General features: G+C 39.6%; 1 protein-coding gene across 10 annotated transcripts in view; it reads left to right on the top strand.

The window, feature by feature from the left end:
* The first annotated feature begins 941 nt into the window (after window positions 1-941).
* Window positions 942-21,032, top strand: part of LOC117272284 (uncharacterized) — a 47,872-nt gene continuing 27,781 nt past the window's right edge. For 2 of the 10 annotated variants that reach the window (XM_078172896.1, XM_033651125.2), the window contains exons 1-4: window positions 961-1,143; window positions 15,286-15,444; window positions 16,323-16,367; window positions 19,922-19,990. In XM_078172896.1, coding sequence (XP_078029022.1) covers window positions 1,101-1,143; window positions 15,286-15,444; window positions 16,323-16,367; window positions 19,922-19,990 — 316 coding nt within the window. In that variant the 5' untranslated portion in view covers window positions 961-1,100. Of the gene's footprint in view, window positions 1,144-6,067; window positions 7,093-9,560; window positions 9,761-15,285; window positions 15,445-16,322; window positions 16,368-19,921; window positions 19,991-21,032 lie in introns of those variants that run through there. The other 8 variants (XM_078172899.1, XM_078172898.1, XM_033651127.2 and 5 more) reach the window with 7 other exon arrangements.

Raw genomic sequence — 21,032 nt, 5'->3', positions numbered from 1 at the left:
GAAACCGGAGGGTCGCCGGTTCAAGTCCCCGTCCGGACCAAATATGGAGCGTGGACTGGTGGCTGGAGAGGTGTCAGTTCACCTCCTGGGCACAGCCGAGGTGCCCTGCTCAAGGAACGTGGCCAGTGAAATAAAAGTCCCATGGCTTGCAATATCATAGAAACTACAATAAGGCTACTGAAGCAGCTCTGACCAACCATATTTAGTTGTTCATACAGCATTGACAGGAAAACTCTTTAAAGTTTTTTTGTTTTGTTTTTGATCATAAATCAAATGCAACATTTTGTATTAGCTCTTTATATCCATTCCCATATCCCAAAAGAAAATTAACATATAAATGAGACAACTGTATTGACTTAAACAAATCATGTCCGTCTGTATGGTCTTGTTTTTAAAATAATTTTGTTTTCCTTTTTTAACATAAGTGTTGTCTAGTCTAGAAATGAGTTTTTAAAAAAGAAAACAAAAAAAAAACTTATTTCCTTCTTGTGGGCCTAACTATTTTTAACATTGTGTTGTCTACCACTGTCTATTACTTGTTATCTGTACACTGTCTAATTGTGCTGGCTCTTGGCCAGGGCTCACTTGAAAAGGAGATATCCTATCTCAACGTGACTGTTTTCCCCTGGTTAAATAAAGGTTGAATAAATAAAAATAAAATATATTATCTCCTCTGTCTAGCAAGAAAGCCATAAATGTGTGTGCTGGTGTATTGGCATGTGTCTGTGTAGAGATTTTGTAAGGTTGAAATAAAAATTAGTGTAGGGAGCAGCAGCAGCAGCAGCAGCACGTTGTCAGATCTACCATCTTGCCACGTTCCAGAGGAGCGGTGGGGGCGGGGCAAAGATAAGACTATCCACACGGTTGAATAAGCTCGACGCCTCTCGAAGCTAATTGGTTGGAAAATTCTTCTACCCCGCCTATTTTTGTGTGACACGTTTGTCATTGGTTTACAGAGCTGCCAGTCCAAAGGTGGACGGGGTGGTTCTGAGTTTTATGTGGCAGCAGAAGAAATTTTGATTTCTTTTCACTTGTAGAAGTACAGTCTCCGGCCGCTCTACTACGCTTCTTTCAGAGGTCTACCACCCTGCTGACTCGCCATGGCTTCAAAGAAAAACGCTAAAGTGCACGTCAAAGCCAAAGGTGCGTTGTTGCTATTGTTTCTGTCTCATTCTTTCATTGGTTGCTGTGGCGGGATGATGCGTTGCAGTCTTCAGCTTTCACTGGCAGGCCTTTCAAAGTTAATCGGGTGTCAAGCTGTTATTTCATTCAGGGCCCTGGTCCTGGCTAGCTAACGTTAGCTTAATTTAGCTTTACAAAATGTTGTCGACGTGTTAGCAGTCCGTGCAAGTGAGTTGGTGTAATCATACTAAAACGGCGTTTGTATAGCATATAAATCCATATTTGAAAACGTTCGTCCTCCAGTTCATGTGGTAACACGTCAATACTGCACATTACTATCTTCACGAAAAGGGCTTCTGACGTCGCGATAAATTGTCATTTCGAGTGTTAGCCATGCACTCATATTATTCTATATAAGCAAGACACGAGAAAAAAAACCCTCGCTGCTTGTGATTCCACGTAAGGTGTTAATCGGCAATGTTGCACTAACACTGCAGTCTAGGGACACACCAGCTGTTTATCCGGTGGCCAGGCTGGTTGACCATGGCGACTCCCACTCGTGGGATTACGGTGGGACGCCGGCTCGCACGGGAGGGATAACGTTAGCGTCTCTCGTGCGGGTTTATGGCTTTTCCACAGTCCTGCCTGTAGGCCCCATAGCTTAGCAAAGAAATTGAGGCCTATTTGTCGCTAGCTTCTCTGGTTAGAGACGCAGAGTTCTACCAGCTTTGCGAGTGTGCACCCCGGGGCGCAAAGCACCCCGCCCCCAACTTTGTCGAGTCACTCTTCCAAATGCTCACGTGTCAATATGAGAACCCGGGGGTGGGGTTACGTGGCTCATGGGGGTCTCCGTTGGTACCCAGACCCCTATTCTAGATACTCTGACCCATACCTCTTGTTGTGTTGGCTCTTCAGAGAGCGTTGCGCGCGGCTGGATTCAAATAACGCAACTTGAGTGTTTAATTAAATGGCCGGCACGCACTGCGCGACTTTACTCTTCAATAAATAAACTCAGAGCACTGCTCGTTTATTCCCAAAATAGTCGACAACCGTATTAAGTTGTAAAAGCTCCTGGTGAGGGTATTTGGAAAAAGTACCGTTTAGAGAGTAGACGCGGAATTTACGTAACGTTATATAAATTCTTAACTGTGCTGATGCGTGAGTCAGTAATAACTTTGGGTAGATGAGCGTGAGCCCATGTTTTGTGTTGATACAAACAGGCAAATGTGGCATAACTTCAAGTACACGTTGTCCTCTAGCGACTGCACAGGACTCTCCAGCCCCCATATAGTATATCTGAACAGGGTGCTTTTCGAATATCAGATTAGGGGCAGTTTAGTTAACAAGGAGAAACCCAATTATTGTTTTTACAATAAGTAATTTTTTTTGTGTAAAGATTTGGCTGACTTTGTTGATACTGAAATGCAGCGCACTACATTGCCCACTCATCTCCATCTCCAAATGAATGAGAGCTGAACGTGAGGGCACACAGAAAAAACAACTAATGCAGCATTGTTAGTTTTGCATTTCGTCTGATTGTAGGTTTTTCTGAAGTGTTTTTAACATCTTATGTTGTAGCAGATCAAAGGGCATCGTTCCGTTAGAAAAGTCCAGGGAACAAAATGTTCAGTTTTTCGTGTCTATTTCCTAACCCCGCCCACCACAGTCCCCATGCATGCATGCTGTGTGGTTCAACGGTCTATGCTGGTGATTACAATTAAACAAGCAGCAAGTATAAAGGATTTGATATACATAAAGGATGACTAGAGTACGATGAGCAAATCCTCAGTTTTTAACAGGGGATGTGATTTATTGAATGGAATTTAGATACTGTATATTATTTAACTTGTTTAACTTATTAAACATAAGCCCACACACATATGAATGATATATGGCCTCTATGGCCTGATGTTTTATTCTTTAAAAGGAAAAAAAATGTTGCTACAGCAACTCACAACTGAAAGAGAAATGCCTATGCACATATGCCCTTTTATTTATTTGAGTGACATCATGTGAACAAACTCTAAAAGTGGCTGATCAAATATTGATTTTGCCTCACAGTTAGCCTGTTAGGAGAGTGTAAACAGTAAATTGTTTGTCAGGTGTTTTGAACATCCCACTTAATAGTTTAGAGGCATTCAGTCTGAAATATATTAAGATGTGCTGATCATATAGTTGACTGAATCATGGCTCTGTGGGAACACAAGAGGGGTAAGAGGAGATTTTTGTCATATGTTGATTTTTATTCATATATTTTCGCTTAACTGAAATCTTAGCCTCATAATTGTGAACCATTGGTTCTGTCTTGTTCTTGCTTAAACCGGCAAACAGAAGCACCTGCAGTGCTTTTTTTGTCTTTCCTTCAGTCTTTACCTTTCCACAACTTAAAATGAACATTGTGTACATTAAATGGCAAGGGGAGGGGTAGAACTCTCTGATGTAACCTCTTAAAAGATATTGAAACTTAAGAGCTAAATAGCTTTTCCCCCTTCAAATAAAATGGCACATTGTTATTCCTGTAAAGTGTCTATTACCAAAGCATTTACCAGTAATATAGACAAAATATGCATTGATTGCATGTTGATTTAAGGTGCACCCCAAAACATTGTGCTGGTGCTCCTAAATTGTCAGGAGGGAGCATCAGCACTTTTAGCAGAAATACATAGTCTGGAGCTCTGTAATAAGATCTGAAGTGCTTTGTGACTTGTACCCACTTGAAAGAATTGTGAAAAATATAAAGTATGAGCTAGCCCTCAGTTATTTGAAAGAGCAACGCAGGCCAGTCACTTAGGCTGTTGGGCTGAAAGTTTCCCCACTTGTACCTTTCACACTCAGACAGAAATGTATGTAAAGGTGTGTGCTATATGATAAACATAGAACGAATAAACACACACTAATATCCAGTGTTGCGTTAAAATATAGATATATTTTAAATAAAATAATGAATGTACATTGCTTATTACTGACATAAAAAATAAAAACACTCTCAAAAAGATAGCATGCATTTACTTTAAAATGCAGACATTATGTCAGCAGGTTGTCATGTGCTATGCGAAAAATTTTAATACTCCATGTGCGTAAAATGCAAATATAGCAGCGTATAATAAATAAATACCCTTTCCATTCACACATAGAAACTTGGATTCACAAATTCCTGCTCAAAAGTTTTAAATGTTATATTACAGTCATAAAGATATGCACAAATGCTTTTCATTTATTTGTAAAGTAATTTTATGTATTCACGACTATTTTCCTATTTGTGGAATTTGATTACATTTGCAGATACATTTCATAATTACAAGAATATTTTGGAGTTTACACATCTTTATTTGACAGTGTTTTTTTATTTATGGATTACACATTTACACATAGACTGTTGTTCTGGTTATGCAAATAATATCGCGACAATTCAGAGCAAGGGCTTTTGTTAAGAAATTGCAAAAATGTTACTTCCAAGAGTTCCACCCCCACACTTGCCCTTCAACAGTACAGTTTCCATATAACCATGTGGTAAAGTTAAAAGGAAAAGCAACAAGAGCATTGCAGCCGCTTTCTTTTTACTGGTTTAAAGAAGACAAACTGTAGAGCCAAAGGTACACATATTCCTCACATTTCACCCATTTACCTTTTTTCCCTTGTTTGTCATGCACTCTTTTTACAATTTCTACATTATGCATCATTTGAATCCCCCAGGCCTCCTCCTCCCCCCTGCTAAGGGCAGGGAGTTGCTGAAGTATGCCCAGCTGAAAGGGTAAAAGCCGGTCTGTTCCTCCGGGACTGATGTGTGATGTGTTGTGTTCCCTGCATGTGCAATCCTTTAGATGAAAGCATTACCGTGTTTTGGCTTGGTGCTTCATCATGCTGTCTGCTGATGAATGAAACCTAACAGCACAAGTTGACATCAGTAGCATCTTGGAGAAACTGTTTCTAATTAAGATACAGATCTTCCTGATTGTTGGTTTTAGGATTTAGGGATGGGTGACAAACTGGATGTAATAGTTGTTGAGCTTTGCTTTGGAAAACATGGGAAGAAGTCCCAACTGCCATCTTTGCCTTGTTTGCTGTATAGACCTTACAAACAAGGACAGAGAATTTCATGCATCTGAGGAGTGCTGATGGTTTTTTCCTGCATTGTCAAATTCTTAACTTTAAGCAGTGTGTTGCAAGATTTGAATGCAGCATACATGATGATAGGGAGGAGTAAAATAGATTTTTGGTGGTGCTGCGATACTTTCTCCCAGTCACCTGGACAAAAGTATGGAATTTTTTTGGTGTTTTATTTAGCATTGCAGCAAAGTATGTTGTGTCCAGGTCTGTTGCCTTTACTGTACGAAAATCCAAATCAGCGTGGGAACACTGAGATAAATGGACTGAAAGCTTCGCATTGACTGAGCCAATATGTCTGATTTTTCTATGAATGCATAGATAGAGACTGGTGTTGAGACAAATACTTGAATGAGTATCATGTATGAATAATGTACTTTTTAGGAGTACAAGGATCATCCAGGTAAATTGAGTCAATATCTGTACTCGCGAAGGAAAATCCTCATTTGGGTAGCCGTGTTCAGTCTCACACTCTTGTGACCAAAAGTGATCTGAAGCTTAATCCTGAGATTGTTCTGTAAATAGTTTTCTTGTAAATATAGCAACTTCTGATTAACACACATCCATTTCAGGTTAAAAATAACATCTGGTTAGGTCACACCCTTTCTGGTTTAAAGCCCCACCCACTAAAGATTTAAATTCTGCCCACTCAGTATGAATATGGATACAGATAATATAGTTTGTTAAACAGATTCAGATAATGCACACATACATAACACGTCGTAAGAATGTCCCACCCATGCTGGCTGTCCCGTTTATACTGATGTTGTTTCAGCGCTATTACTACCTCCAAATACGACTTCAAGGTGAGACAACTCAGTCAACCGGTGGTGTCGGGGAGGGTATGCGCTGGTATACAGGGAATACCCAGCTCTTTTTCTTGTTGTTTACAATAAAGCCACCGATCAGCCTAAAAGCTATTTGTATATATAGGCGAGTATACCAACCTCCTCCTCTGTAACCTATACATGTACCTAGTAGGACACCCACTTCATCAACTAACACTACACCACTGATCATTACTGGTCTCCTCCTTGTTGGAAACAGGTTTGAAGTTGTTAATTTTTAAAAAGCTGAACCTGTTTTGCCATGAGCCAGTGATATAATCTAATTAGCCTGACACTAGCTTAACAGACAACAGCTCCAGCTAATACTGGTGACTTTCTGGGGATTTCTCACAACAAAGCCTGGCATGGAATTTGTTTCCTGGCTTTTTTGTTGTGCCTAGATCACTGCCTCCTCATCATTGGAATGTACTGTGTGCACTGTCATGAAATTGAATCAGCCAGGTCACCATTGATAAAGTGGTGCACTAAATAAAAGGATGTACTGGGCTGCTAACATCCACATGTTTGGGTGACAGATTTTGCTGACCTTTTCTTCACAGTCAGAAGTGTGCCTGCTTGATGTCAGGGGATGGCTTTAAAGTGTGTGCTTAAGACATTTGTCAAATAGAGAGCTTCTCCTGGTTCTCACTTCTCCAAAGCAGTTGTTTTAAAGTTGGTGAAAGGGCAGAGGTTTGCATTAAGTCCACAGTGTCTAAGCTTAGCAAATGTGGGTGAGTGGAATGTTGACAAAAGCACCCAAACCTGCCTTTTTGTGCACACACATGAACACGCACGCTTGTTAATAGCCAGAGGGAAGAGAAGCAAGTTTGAGGGCGGTGCAGAGCAGCCCTTACATAAGCCTTAAGAGGAGCTGCTCAGACTGAACAATGTGTACTGGGCTTCACAGAGAAGAGACAGAGTAGAGAGAGTTTCCATTTGTTTGAAAAGAAGACTGTACGTGAGTGTTCATGCACGTGCATGTGTGTGTGAATAAGCCGCTGAGGTCCTTTGAGAATGGAGTGTATAAAAGAACAGAGCGGTATGTTATTGCATGGTTTTTATCTTTCTGCAGCACCAATTTCTTTTGGTGTGTGTGCATGTGTGTGTGGAGGAGTTGGATGACTTTTTCTTGCGTTAGCTTGTGTGTGAGATGTGTCCATATTTGACTGTGCCAGTGTAGGTTTATAAGGGTACTCTGATTAACACAGTGGGAGTTTTACATAAGTGATGTGTGTAATTGGTCCTTTTTTAGGCAGTAGCCTTGTTTTGCTGCCTTGAAAATAGGCCATACGAAATCTTTCTGGGTTTATCTAGTTATATGTACTGTATGTATTTCTAAATTGTTCGCTGTTTCTGAAGAACTCAGCTTAACCCTGTTCTTATTGAGTTTCCTATTAGCTATTTTAAGTGTTGCCAATTCCAATAGCAATGACTGCAGTGTGTAAACCTGAATTTCCTGCTGTGTCAAATATGTTACCGTACAGGTACTACCTTCAGTAACATTATCAGCCCTGTGGTTTACTTTGTAGCTAGAATAACACTGCCATAGCATATGGCAGACGAGTGATCACCAGGAAGGATTTCAGTGCAAACAGTTTTGTTGGTCACAGAGAGCACTGCAGTTTTGAGCTCCTCTCTAGCACATTTGTTCAAGTGAAAAGGGCTGATGATACTGGAGTTTTATCACGTTAGTCATTTTATACTGCTGAATGCAGTTTGATGTTGGTGCAATTTAAAAAAAAAAAAAAAAAAAAAAAAATCCCGCTTCCAAAATTGATTTTAAAGTCTTGTCAAATAGGGACAAAAATTAGTTTTACTGTGCAGTCATATTCATGTTGCTAATCCCGAATACTTATGTCTTTGTGTGTTGTTTCTGATAAAACCATTTACCCTTTTCCAGTAAGCCGAGGTTTAGAGGAAGCCAACTCAACTTGTCAGAGGAAGAAAATGGGTTTAGATTTGGTGTATTAATCTTGTGGCCATATTTAGCATGATTTGCCCTTTTTTGTGAAATGTGAAGCATCAATGAAGTTTATTTTGTCTGTGTACACATTTGTGAGCACAAAAATGTTCACAATCATAACCCACCCACCCCCTCAGCAATGTTAATAAGTAAAGCTATGTGGGGTGGTGAGTGCCTCAGGCTTTAAACAAGCGTATAAATTTCTGACATAGCTGCAAGACTGTTAAGACGTTTGGATTGTCTTAAGTTTTGTGTGACCTTTAGTTTGTGTAGGTTATGTGTCTGGATTTTATCGATGCAGAAGCTACTTGTTGTCAGAGGGACATGCTCAGAAAGGAGTTGAGTCATTTTTTATTTTTGCAGAAATAATCAACAAATGTCTTGTTTGTTGGGGTTTTTTTATTTCTTAAACCTATGATAAAAACAATTAAGCCCCTGGGAGTGTGCAAATACATTTGATGGATGACACTGGAACACTATTAGTAGGAGAAGCTGTCAAGAGCTTTTTTTTTTTCACGTTTGGTTTTGAGGAATCAGTAAGCAGTATCTTTTTATTTTTTAATTCTGTTAGGACTGGCAGTTATTAGTTGATTGGTCGAATAGTGGCTATATATATTATATCATAATTCCCTCTCTAATCTATTTTATTGTGCTGTGAAAACAGTTCAAAAGGCGAATATCAGCTGATAACAATGTTCAGCTGATAAATTGACGCATCCTTATTTATCTCTGTTTTCGGATGTTCCACTGACCAAAAGACTAATCAATGAATCAAGAAAAGAGTCAGATATGTTGACATCTCTTTTCGAGTATCTGTTATGTCTAGTTCACACTACATGACTTCAGCTCTGATTTTCCACTCACTGACAGAGCTCCCCAATGAAGAACCCAGGATCAGAGGCAAATCAGCGTCAGCTCTAGGAAAGTATTATGTGTGAACTGTTCAAAGATGCACGCAGAGGAACCTTGCCAATGCATCCCAGGGATATCGTAATTATCTAGTAGGCTAAATATTTGGACCTGTAGGGGAGTTACAGCCAATGAGAGCACAAGACACAAGTTGAGGGGACCCCTGGGGAGGGGTTGTCAGTAATTATAGGAAATTAACTGTTTGTGTTGCATTTGCAACATGGACCAAAGTTGCTGTTGCTCCTGTAAGAAAGGCTATAAATGGTGAAGATGTGTTAAAACAGGTTGTTTTGTGAATATATGGACCAGCAACAACAAATTTCTGTATCGAGCATGGTATTATGTCCCTTTTTATGTGACCTCTTGCATGTGTTTTTAATGACAAAATGTAGTTTGGAGAGCGGACATACTCATGGGGGATTCCTCCTTAAAAGCTGGCAGTGCCTGGGCAGCCTGTTGTTCTCCCTCTCTGTGTGTCAGGGCCAGCTGGTCTAACAGCAGCACTATAAATAGCTGTCTTTGACCTCCAGAGCCATATCAGGGTTGGAGAGAAAAAAGTGACAGAGAGCAAGGATTACTGACAGATGAGCAAGAGAAAGAAAGCCAGTCAATAGAGACAGAGGGGAGGGACAGAGGGAGAGAGGAGGTGAGATAAGGAGGCAGAGATACTCTTTCCTGCAGCTTGGACTGCATGCTGTTTCGTGGCCAGTTTACTGGTTCTTCGGTTAGTTGGCAAGCCAGTTGGCAGGGATGGGTGATCCAGCAACCCTGGTTGAGTCTGCCAACCCTACCGTCATCACAGCGATCCCCACGGTGATAGCTGGGGAAATGCAAGGTGAGGAAAGCCTCCGTTCAAGGGCTTCTGACAAAGGACGAAGTAGGGAGTGTGGAGGTCACTGAGTGGGCCTGGTTGTTTGAATGCGGGGTGAAGGAGGGATTAAGTGAGGAGCTGAGCAAAGAAAGTTGACATCTCTTGCAGATCTTGTAGAGTTCCATCGTCTTTGTCCTGGAGCCACAATCTCAACCTATGTGTGTTAGTTTTGTGTTTTGTTAGTCCAGGGGGTGTTGTGTCAGTACTGCGTTAACACTAACTTATGATCACACAACATTATACTACACAGTATTTTGTTGGAAATATGTAACCTAAAGGTGGTTTTAAGAGATTTTTAAGATCAGTAATATTTGCATGAGCCTGGCCATTTAAGTAGTTAAGTAGTTTAATTTCAGACTTAGTTGTGCTTTCAGCTGGTCAAAGTATTTTTGACCCACATTTATTTCCACCTTTTAGATGAATCCAAAGAGGGGTTAATGCAACACACCACATTCCCCCATGTCAGGCGTTGTGCTAAGCTAGGCTAAACACTGAAGAGACGAATCTGTGTAATAGATGTGCAGAAACAGAGGTAACATGGATATTTTCAGCTCACTCTGAATAAGAGTAAGATGATGAACAAGAGGATTCCCCATGATGTTGGACACTTTTACACACTTAAGTGTATTTTAGGTTTTTTTCAGTTCTTTCAATTTGAACTAGAAAAGTCTGTTATACAAACTTTGATCTCAGTATATTGAGTTTATCAAAGGGAGTATCAGTGGATTTAGTAATGTGAATACTTTGAACTATGCTCTTTGAGCGTGTGTCTGAATTTGTCCTAGCACCATGTAATGGGCTACAACACCTGTTCATTCTCCTTGCCACTATTTTCTCCCCTCATGCATTTTGGGATGTCAGCACTCATGGAATGGCTGCGTTGAAGTGGTTTCTTTTTCTTTTTTCCATCACCTCCACTCCTCTATCCAGAGGGATTAGTGCAAATATATGATTCCTAACAGATTTGTCCAGATTATAGTGTAAAAAAAAAAAAAAAATTACATTTCATGGTATCTTAATGTTCCTGTGTAGTTTGTATCAGCAGGGAGGCAAGGATAGGTCTTACAAAGTTAGGTTAAAAAAAAGGTGAAGTGACAGCCCAGTAAAAGGTAAAGCAACCTAGCTAATCCCAGTTAAACAAGATATTTGTTTTAGCCAGGTGTATTGTGGGAGGAGATCGGAGCAGATTTAACCCAGTTGTAATTAGGGATGGGCAACACAAGCAAAACACTATTCGAAAATCGTGGCAACTATTCGACAATTTCGACTCAAAGCGGACGTCCGCAAGCTCTGTGCACGCACACCGGTGACTGCTCGGCATGTATTTTTCACATCGTGGGGATTTTTCATGGACATTTTTACAGGAAACTACAACACGGAAGTGCGCTCGACTATGAAAGCCTGAATGACTGCGGACATTCCTCACGGAGTAGTAGTTTCTGCATGTTTCTCCTGTTTGTAGAAGAGCATCAAACTAGCTGGTAGCCCATCTCACACCGCTGTAGCAATCCTAGACTGCCCTCGTGCGGTTAGGAGCTGAATTGCATGTCAAATAAAGGGGGGGAAATAAGACGGCAAATAGTAATAGTCGCATTAAAAAATCAATTTTTCAAAAATAAAACGACTATTCGAAATTCGAAAATCGTGACCCATCCCTAGTTGTAATAGATGATGATGGCGATGCTGTCACAAATGGTTCAGCATGATTTAGGAGTTGTATTTCTAGAGATCTACCTAGCTTCAGTTCCATATTATTCGGTTTGTCCATCCCATTCTTTGTCCAGTGTCGTAACTTGCTGGAAAACCATACAATCGAAATTGATACATCTAATTGACACAGACTCTTCTAATGCTGGTTTTTCGTTTGCATTCGCCATACTAACAACACTTACTGTAATAGCTGTACATCTATTGGCTAACCCAGCTAACACGGTTAAAAGACAACTGCTCTATAAAAGCTGTCTGGATGGAACTCGCACCTCAAATTTTGTGTTCCGTCTGCTAAGACGTAGACCTGTATTAAGTAGGGATGTGGATGACATCTATATTGATTAAACATTTAGAGTAATTGCTGCCCAGCTCCACGCATGTGAACCGACTTTACGATTTTTGTTAACTATTTAAAATGGGTAAAATTTTATTTAAATGTAGAGCTACAAATAGTGTATCCTGCTGTTGTTCTCTTTGTATTTCATGAGATACAAGGAGGCTACTGCTGCCGGAGTGTGAGCTTCACGCTTAGGACAGTCAGTCCGTCCACACACACAGTTACACGGCTAAGTGTTTGCATCACATGCCTAATGTTACCTATTGGTTATTAATGGCTTTAACAAAAGAGTCAAGCTGTTTCGATGTTGGTGTGTTTGTTGGGACTGTTAAACAGCTTGGTGTTGCATGTTGGCTGTTACTGCTGTGTTCACTTGTGCAAACTGGGCAGATGTTGAACTGACTGTGAGAAGAGCGGCTCAGAGACATTCCTTCAGTACTGTATCTAACCTATGTAACATTAATGGCAGCGACAGATAGTTAGGGGCGTGTGGTCTAATAGGCTAATTGAAGCCTAATTGTTCAATAAAATTCAATTTCAGATTGCAGTTATTTTCTGTTGTTGGTCAATTTACGTTCTTATTCTTACACGTTTTTTTTTGTTGTTTTTTTTTTTGCAAGCATTCCATTACAATACAGTGACATGGAAACTGCTCAAAATGCCTATCCCAAATATTAGGCTAATTCAGCTATGATTATTTGTGTCCTAGGGTGTACTGAACATCCCAGTGTTTCCCATACCGTTATATTTGGGGCAGGGCTCAACAATAAGGATTGCCTGATTGCCCGGAGCAAGTAAAACTCAAGGTCGGGCATGTAAACTAACAACTCACTTGCCCAATCAGGCAAGTTACTAAAAATAGTAAAAGTTAATAACTAATTGATAAAATAAATGTATTTTAAAACGTGCTTCTTCGGCTCTGATGCAGCGGTCTCTCTGCCTGAAGTCACAGGCACAGCTGTGTAACAATGTCCTGCCCACAGCCCCCATTGATATTATTTTGCGCGACGGACGCTTCATATAATAACATAACAGTATACTATTTATGGTGTTATGTCATCGTGTCATTTCTGTCTCTACATGGTCACGCGTTAACAATTCTCCTCTGCTCTCTGTATCGTGCACGGCGGAGTTCCGCCACACACACAGGTGAGCATGCTAGAGCGGCTCGGGCCGCATTTTCCTGACCAAACCTGACCCTGAGCCCGGTGCAGTTTGTCAGCTGACAAAGTTATTGAAATGGACACTGTGTAAATAACCAACAGCCTGCTGTTACGCTGCTCGCACAGCAGTGTAACTGCTCCCACAGCAGCGTAGCACGGCACTCGTGCTGAGCTTGTGTTGCGTTCAGGCGTTGTCATGTAAATAACAACTTCCAGCACTTAAATAGGTCATAGCACAAAACAGCAGCATGTCATGTGACTTTTAACTTTTATTATTTTCAATAAAATTGTATTGTCCTAAATCTTGAGACACCTCATATGTAAGCTAGACAGACATTTCACCTGCTCATTACTGTGCACAAATGTACTGTATGTACTTAGTCCTAAAGAGCCCTTATGGTGCCAGTAGATACATAGAAACATCCCAGGAGGCTGTGCTTTGCAAGCATACAAAAAAGTTTCATGCATGTGAAAATTATTTTTCATGCCTGTGCTTCACCTCCGCTGCTACAACTCCATCCTAGGGGAAACACTGCTGTGTGTGTTTTGTGCAACAGGTGGATGTGGTAGTCTACTGGTAGAGTAGAGAGAGAGCTAAGTAGCGTTGAAGTAGAGTAGAGCAGGGCAGAGAGATGGAAGCAAAATATATTAAACCCAGTGTTAATGCAGCAGAACTGGAGAGAGGGGTGAAAAATAAAAGGGGCGCAAAATTATAGACGGAGAACGATTGACAAATTTTTCACTTTAAGCCCTGACACTGTCATTTTTGTGTAGGAATTAAGCTACAATACATGACATAGGTTGTTTTAATTAATAAATACAGTGTGAATAAAGATTACATAACATAAAAATAACTGCAGTCTTTGTTAATTGATAGCCGCTTAAATTAAACAGTTTTTATAGGGCAAGTAAAAACTGACTTCGGGCAAGTAGATCTCTGACCAACTTGCCCGACCGGGCAAGTGAAAAAAAACCTTAGCGTTGAACCCTGGGGGGGAAAGTGAAATATACATTTTAGTGAATTGACATCATATCATGCATCATCATCGTATCCTGTGTCCACACTTAGAGACTTGTGGACTTTGCGGCAAAGTTTGGGAGTGCTTAGGGCTATCCAAAGCAACAATTCAATTAGTCTACAAGGGGCTTTAAGTAGACTTTCTGCAGACCTCTAGAGAGTCTACTCGGGATGCAGAGTTATGAATGTTTCATTGATAGTTGGGCCTATTAAAATGCTACTTAAATTGTGTCGGCCAGAAATAATATTCAACCACATCATGTGCTGACATATGTATAAGTATAGGCTGTAGAGAGAATGAAAATGCATTTTAATACTGCTGCCTATCAGGTTGCACAGTGAAATAGGCTTAAAAAATTGGCCAAAAAAAACAACAGAAGAAGGTTTCTAATGTAAGTAATGCCAAATATATTTAGTTGTAGTCCTGTCCTTATTTACAAACATTTCTTTTTCGAACTTGTGCAGGCTGTATGTTATACAGAGATATATTAATACATTTTTGTTCAGTCACAAAAGGCTATACACAGGATGTATATCTTATCTGCAGGAACAGGTGAGTAGGCACTGTTCATCAGCTTATTTGACATACATATAAATATGACAACAGCGATAGCTGAACATTTCCACGGCAACGAGTAAAATGGTCTCGAGGGCTTTATGCAATGACAGTACATACATACAACGGAAGTCCATGAGGGCTCAGTCTGCAGGTCCAGAGGATGGGCATTTGGATTCAGCCTCTGACTTGACTGCAGCTTGTTGTCAGTGTATCCTGCTGCAGCCGCCTGCTTTTGTCCACTTTCCAGGCAAGGCGCAGTTCATCTGAAATGAGCCTACTGATGAGTATAGATGACGTGATGGTTGCATCACTCACTCCGGACTTTCCTCTTCTCACACACATTGGCCTACACTGGCGGACTAGCTTCCTCATTTTACAACATGAAGAAAAAATGCCTGCAAATTTGCGGGTCACACACAAGCGAGTAGTTGTAATACTATTTTTAAATTGGTATTTCAAATCTGCCAACTTCTCAAGTCCAGCCACTTACAGTACAATTGGTTATGCTGGATATGAGGGATGTATTTGCCCAGAGAGTTGTTTGCTGTTCTTTTTTTCATATACTTTCCATCATTATTTGAATGTACAGCATGACTTCACTTGAGTATTTAAAAAAAAAAAAAAAAAAAAAAGATACCTCCAAGAAAGGGTGTCTAGTGTTAACAAGTGAACCTGACATCATGAACTGTCTTTGCTTTGCAGATGGTACTAAAACCCAGTCAGCCAGTAAGAATGGGAAGAAGGCAGACTCTGGGTCCAGTGGCAGCTTCTTCACCTGGTTCATTGTCCTGGCCCTGCTTGGTGTCTGGACATCTGTAGCTGTGGTCTACTTCGACCTGGTTGACTATCAGGGAGTCCTTGGTGAGTACTTGGTGCAACACACATACATTTGGATGAAAGAGTAGCTGAGTGTTCTTTCTTCCTGTAGTCTTTTTCTACCTCATATACCTTGCTGGAAAGGTGTGGTAGCAAATAGTTTGGCTCTTGCCTTCACATGCTTGCATATAATCTGCCCATAAAAACATGCACCTGTCATCTGTCCCTGAAGTCAACTTCATTGCTGAATAACAACCAGTAAACCATGATATATACCATTGTCAGAACACTTAGTCACATCAGCAGTCATTAGCAACTTGACATGAGTCTACCTCATGCTCTGTCTGAATACTTATGAAAATAGGATGCAAATCATCCACCAAAATGGCTGCAGGAGAAAGACAGACAGTCAAAGGAAGTAAAAGCAAAAAAGGCCTGAGAACATGAGCGGATTTAAATAGATTGTCAGTGTTGCACTGTTGTGCCTCCTGCTTATGTAGTTGGACTTTGGAAAAAAAAAAACATATAAATGGCATAGCTTATATAACATCACTTAAGTCATCTTTGATTAGAAAGTCTTTTTTTGTTAACAAGATGGTTACATTTATGAAGGTGCCATTTCATCTATAGCATATTTTTGACTAACAAAAAGCCCTCGGAATTATCTCCTAGGTCTGAAGCATGTGGACCACAATTTCCAGTGCAACTACTCCTAACAATCTATCTTCTTTACTGATTTGGTGCATGTCTGTTATCTTTTAGACACAGTATATGGTCTGCCACTAACCTGCATCCTTAATGAATAATGTTGAACATTCTTGGTATGTGTAGTACTCAATGATTTATTCATGAATTTTGAATCTCCTGTCTTATTTCTTAATCTGTCTATTGTTCCAATATGTATGTTTTGTGTTTGCATGCAGACAAGGCTAAGGGCTTACAAATTAACCTGTCTGAGGCCTTGCAAGGTAAAAAAAATCACAAGACATATTTTTCTTACACCCTGTATCAGCATTGATGATTGTTGTCTTATGTCATTATTGTTCTCTCAGGAAGTTTCCCTTTATCCCTACACACTCTTCTCAGAGCTCTGAATCTAAACAAAACTTAATGCAAGAAATTCTACAGCTGTGTCAGGCTAACTGCTGTCAAGACTAGGTTTGGTAGTAAAATATTGTTTTCTGGCCCTTAAGTTGTATTGAAGAGTTGGTGTGTTCTTAAACTAAGCCCGTTTTTAAAAAAAACATGCACTCAGACAAGTCTGTAATTTCACATTGAACATTATGGACTACTTGTGAAAACACCTAATGAAGATTGGGTGAACATGCTGGCCACAATATTTTCTTGAAGACTTTTGTACATGAATCTTACTTTCATGTTACAATTTGTTGGAAGAAAAAAAAAATTAGCTGCATCAGCTGGATAATGACAAGGCCTGAGAATATTTTAACATGTTTGTGGTATTTAAAAAGATCAAATCAGATTTCTGTAGTCTTCTAAAGCTTAGAGATTTGTCACTGTTTCACAAAATCACAATTGGAGAAAAAAATGTGAATATTAACAGAAATTGAAAATATTTCTGTTGAACTGTATTTTGAAATAGAATACTTGGTAAATGTTCTTTTTTCTTTTTATTTCAGACAAAAAGAGACAATTTAAGAAAATGGTCAATTATATAATTTAGCATAAATCATGTTAAAATTGTCTTGACATCTTCCTTGTTAAAGCAACAGTTAGTAGCTTTATGAAAACAACTTCCATTCATATTTACAGCAACTGTCGCTATATCCACACATTAGTACATGAGACAGATAATCAATGAAAAAAAATCATAGACTGTAAAAAATCATGGACGTAGCTATCGTGATGTCACCCTGGTTTGTGGACTCCCATTTTGAAGCTTAAGTTGGACATTTCCGGACGTTGCCATCTTAGTAATTTGGAGCCAGAATTGACCATATTTGGATGAGAGGCTGGGGCTGTGGAGGAGTGAGAAAAGAAAATAATTTACCCCCCCGCACAGTTGTCATGACTGTTGAAATTAGTTATAGTGGCCAGTACTGGGTTTTTGTTTTTTTTTTGTACGAGGCTGTTTATTCCTGCTGTCAATTTGGCATTTTATCATGGGGGACTATAAAGTGCTCCAGGATTGAGTTCTGAAACCCCGAGATAAGGTTTATGGTTAACACAAGCTTAAGGGACTTTCAGGATTTGTTCTCCAACATAAAATATGTTGGTAATTACCCCACTTGTGAACACTTATGAGCTTCTATATGTTTTAAAAAAGGAGGTTGCAAGCAAGTGGCTAAATGAGACTACAGAACATCATCACATGCCAAGCCACGCCAAACACAGCTTTACAGTGTTGTTATGGTGATGACTTTAGGTCATGCGGGTGTAGTTCCTTTACAGCCTAACATTAGCATTTTACTTCTGACAATTGCAATTAGGCTTCAATAATCATGAAAGTGGGGTTCATTTGTGAAGATTATCTTGCAGAACAAAAACTGTAAGTATCATAAATGTTTGTTTGCCACAGAGCTTGTTTTCAGCAATAATCCAAAATCCACTGGAAAAATTCCATGGGCTTTTTGACAAGGGAAACAGGGCAAAGCTAACTTCTGTGCCGACGCACAGAAAAATGTCATCCCTGGGGAATCTACTGTGGCCGTTGAGAGAAAAAAACAATCAGAGCTAAGGAGTCTCTAATGCAGCCATCAAACAGGTTGGTTAGTCAAGATTCTCTTATTGCATTGCCTATTTCTCATCTCAAATGTTTTCACAAACATATTTTACTGTACTGTTTGACTGTAAAATGAGAACATTTGCTACAGCTGGTGGGCAGTGCTTGGTTTTCACTTGAATGTTTTTTAAACATGGCAGCCGGGTTGCAATCATTCTCATTTTACAGCAGTACACTAATATACGTTTCTGAAAATGTCCTGTCCTCTGTGGTCCAGGTACTCTGTACCTGACAGACACAAACACAAAAGCTTTACCATTCTAAACCTAGAACAAAATGACAAAGCTTGTGACCCGGCCGCCACATTGAAAACAGTCACACAAAAATCAAGCACTACCCACTGGCTGCAGCAAATAGTCTCATTTTACAGCTAAACAGTCACTAAAATACGTTTGTGAAAATATTCGAGGAGAGAAATAGGCAATGCAGTAACAGAATCTTGAATCATATTTGATCAGCGCTGCCTACTTTGACAGTTTGACAGCAGTTCACGAGTAGTGATTGACATGATTGACATCTGCATTAGAGACTCCTCAGCTCTGATTGGTTCTTTTCCTATTTGTGCAGTGGATTCTAGAAAATGCCATTAGACATACAAAAAGGACGTAGAGGAACCTTTTATTTATTTATTTTTTATACAGATTATCTGTCTCGTGTACTACTGTGTGGGTATAGTGTAGGGCTGCCACTAACGATTATTTTCATTGTCGATTATTTCTTCGATTAGTCGACTAATCATTTCATCGAAAAATGTGTTAAAATGTTGAAAAATGTCGGTCTGTCTCGCCCAAACCCCAAAATTACGTCATCTAGTGTCTTGTTTCATACTCACGCCAAAGGGTTTTAGTTCACTGTCATGGGAAAGTGTGTAAAACTGCCAATATCTGAACGTAAGAAGCTGCAGTAAGAGTATTTTGGGGTACTTTTATAGTACTTTTCTATGAAAAATGACTCAAACCGATTAGTCGACTACTAAAATAGTCACTGATTATTATAATAGTCGATTAGTCATCGATTAGTCAACTAATCTTGGCAGCCCTAGTATAGTGACAGTTTCAGCAAATATGACCAAAAGTTTTTGCTTTATAAAAAAAAATAAAAGTTACCAATTACAAATTTTATTTGATGGAAGGTTTGTTACACCTGGCATGCGTGAAAAATCTCCTGCACCAACCCTCTCTTGGTTATCTCAGCTGGTTTAGATCCAGGGCTCCTGTCTCCCCTTATGTCTGTCCTGTCCTCTGTGGTCCACTTACTCAGTAGCTGGCACACAAATCCAGCAGCTTCAGCACAAATTAAGTGAACAACAGAAACTTTGTTAAAGGGCTTTTTTTGGTTGGGCTCTTCCAAGTGTCACTTAATCCAACTGTGTTTGGCCAAATATCCCTGAGCGTCATATTAGTTTTTGTTTAAGTAATAGAGCTACATAGTCCTGACTGCCATTTCCTGTTTTACCCATGTCGTCTCACTGTATCCCATATTCTCTCACATTTAAAGGGATTCACCAAGCTGTTGGCTGATTATTCAGTATAGTTTGCTAACCTAAGTAACGAGAGCTCACACACAAAACTACCAAAAATCCTTTTGCTCATGCTAAAAGCTAAAGACACTATAATGAAAGACAAAAGGTAATAAGTGGCCAGTCTCCCACAAGCTTGGTGCATGTCTTTAAGTGTCTGTCTTTGCTGAATAATGCATGTAAATGTACAGTAACATCCTTATCTTTGTACTTCCTGTGAGAACAAACAATAATTAGTCGTGTGTTTGTTGCTGCTATAGGTAAACTCGTGGCATACGATACAGATGGCGATGGTGATTTTGATGTCGAGGATGCTAAAGTTCTGCTAGGCAAGTTGATTTATCTCTAATTTACAGCTCATGTTAGTGTTTACCATCGGTGTCTTGCATGAATGAAAACAAAGCCAATCTATGTTCCTAGTGATAAACATCTGAAAGTCTTCACTCCCAGTCGCAATGCAGTCAGAACTGATTTGTTCTGAGATTGAGCATTTCTGCAGACCATTGATAAAATGTTTTTTGTGTTTGCTAACTACATTAAATGGCAGTTTGGGTTTGTTTTGCATGACTGACAATTCTATAGCTGACTGTTACCATAGACACAAACTCATTAATGAAAACAGCAGAAAAGCTGAGCTTTCCAATCACTTGTGACCAGTATCTCTGTGAAGGTTTGTGTGTTTTAACTGGTTTGTAATCCAACATAAACCTCATGTATCTCTTTGAATGTCCCTATATTAAAAAAAGTTTTAATTTAAACTTAAGTTTTGATTTAATTTAATTAAATTCCGAAAGCATAGGTCCAAACTTAAGAAATCAGGTGCTTTTTGGAAGTGCTATAATAAACCAATAGCATTTGTAAAACAACCTGATATTAAAGGATGGAATTCATGAGGTTCATGAGGATCAGGGGGCAGTTTAATTTACCCTTTTAAATAATAAGTTAGGGTAACTTAAAAGCAGCAGAGGAGTTAAGTTGCATGATTGGAGGGTTCATTTCTAACGGTCCTTTTACATGCACCACTCAATTCATTTCCTCTGGAAATATTTTGTTTTTGTTTTTTTTCTGTGCTAGTATTGTTGAGAGGTGACCCATGTCTTTGTTGTAGCGGTATAGTTTTTGGAACATACCTCCTCTATGTGAAGCTCAAAGGATTCAAGACAGCTGTGAGCTTGACATGAAATGGTGCAGTTCTCAGCTGTCATCAGTGCTGTTATTCCCTATGTGATGTCCGCTGCATGTTGCATGGTTTTATACAGGACCACTTTCAATTCTTCTTTTCTTTCTTTCTTGTTAATGTAACTCCCACACATACTGAATGGTGTACAATAGTGTGGACATGTTGGACCACAGCTGTATCCAAATGGCTCA

This window comes from Epinephelus lanceolatus, chromosome 12, assembly GCF_041903045.1.
Source record: "Epinephelus lanceolatus isolate andai-2023 chromosome 12, ASM4190304v1, whole genome shotgun sequence".
NCBI lineage: Eukaryota > Metazoa > Chordata > Actinopteri > Perciformes > Serranidae > Epinephelus > Epinephelus lanceolatus.
This window is presented reverse-complemented; position numbering and strand designations above follow the sequence as displayed.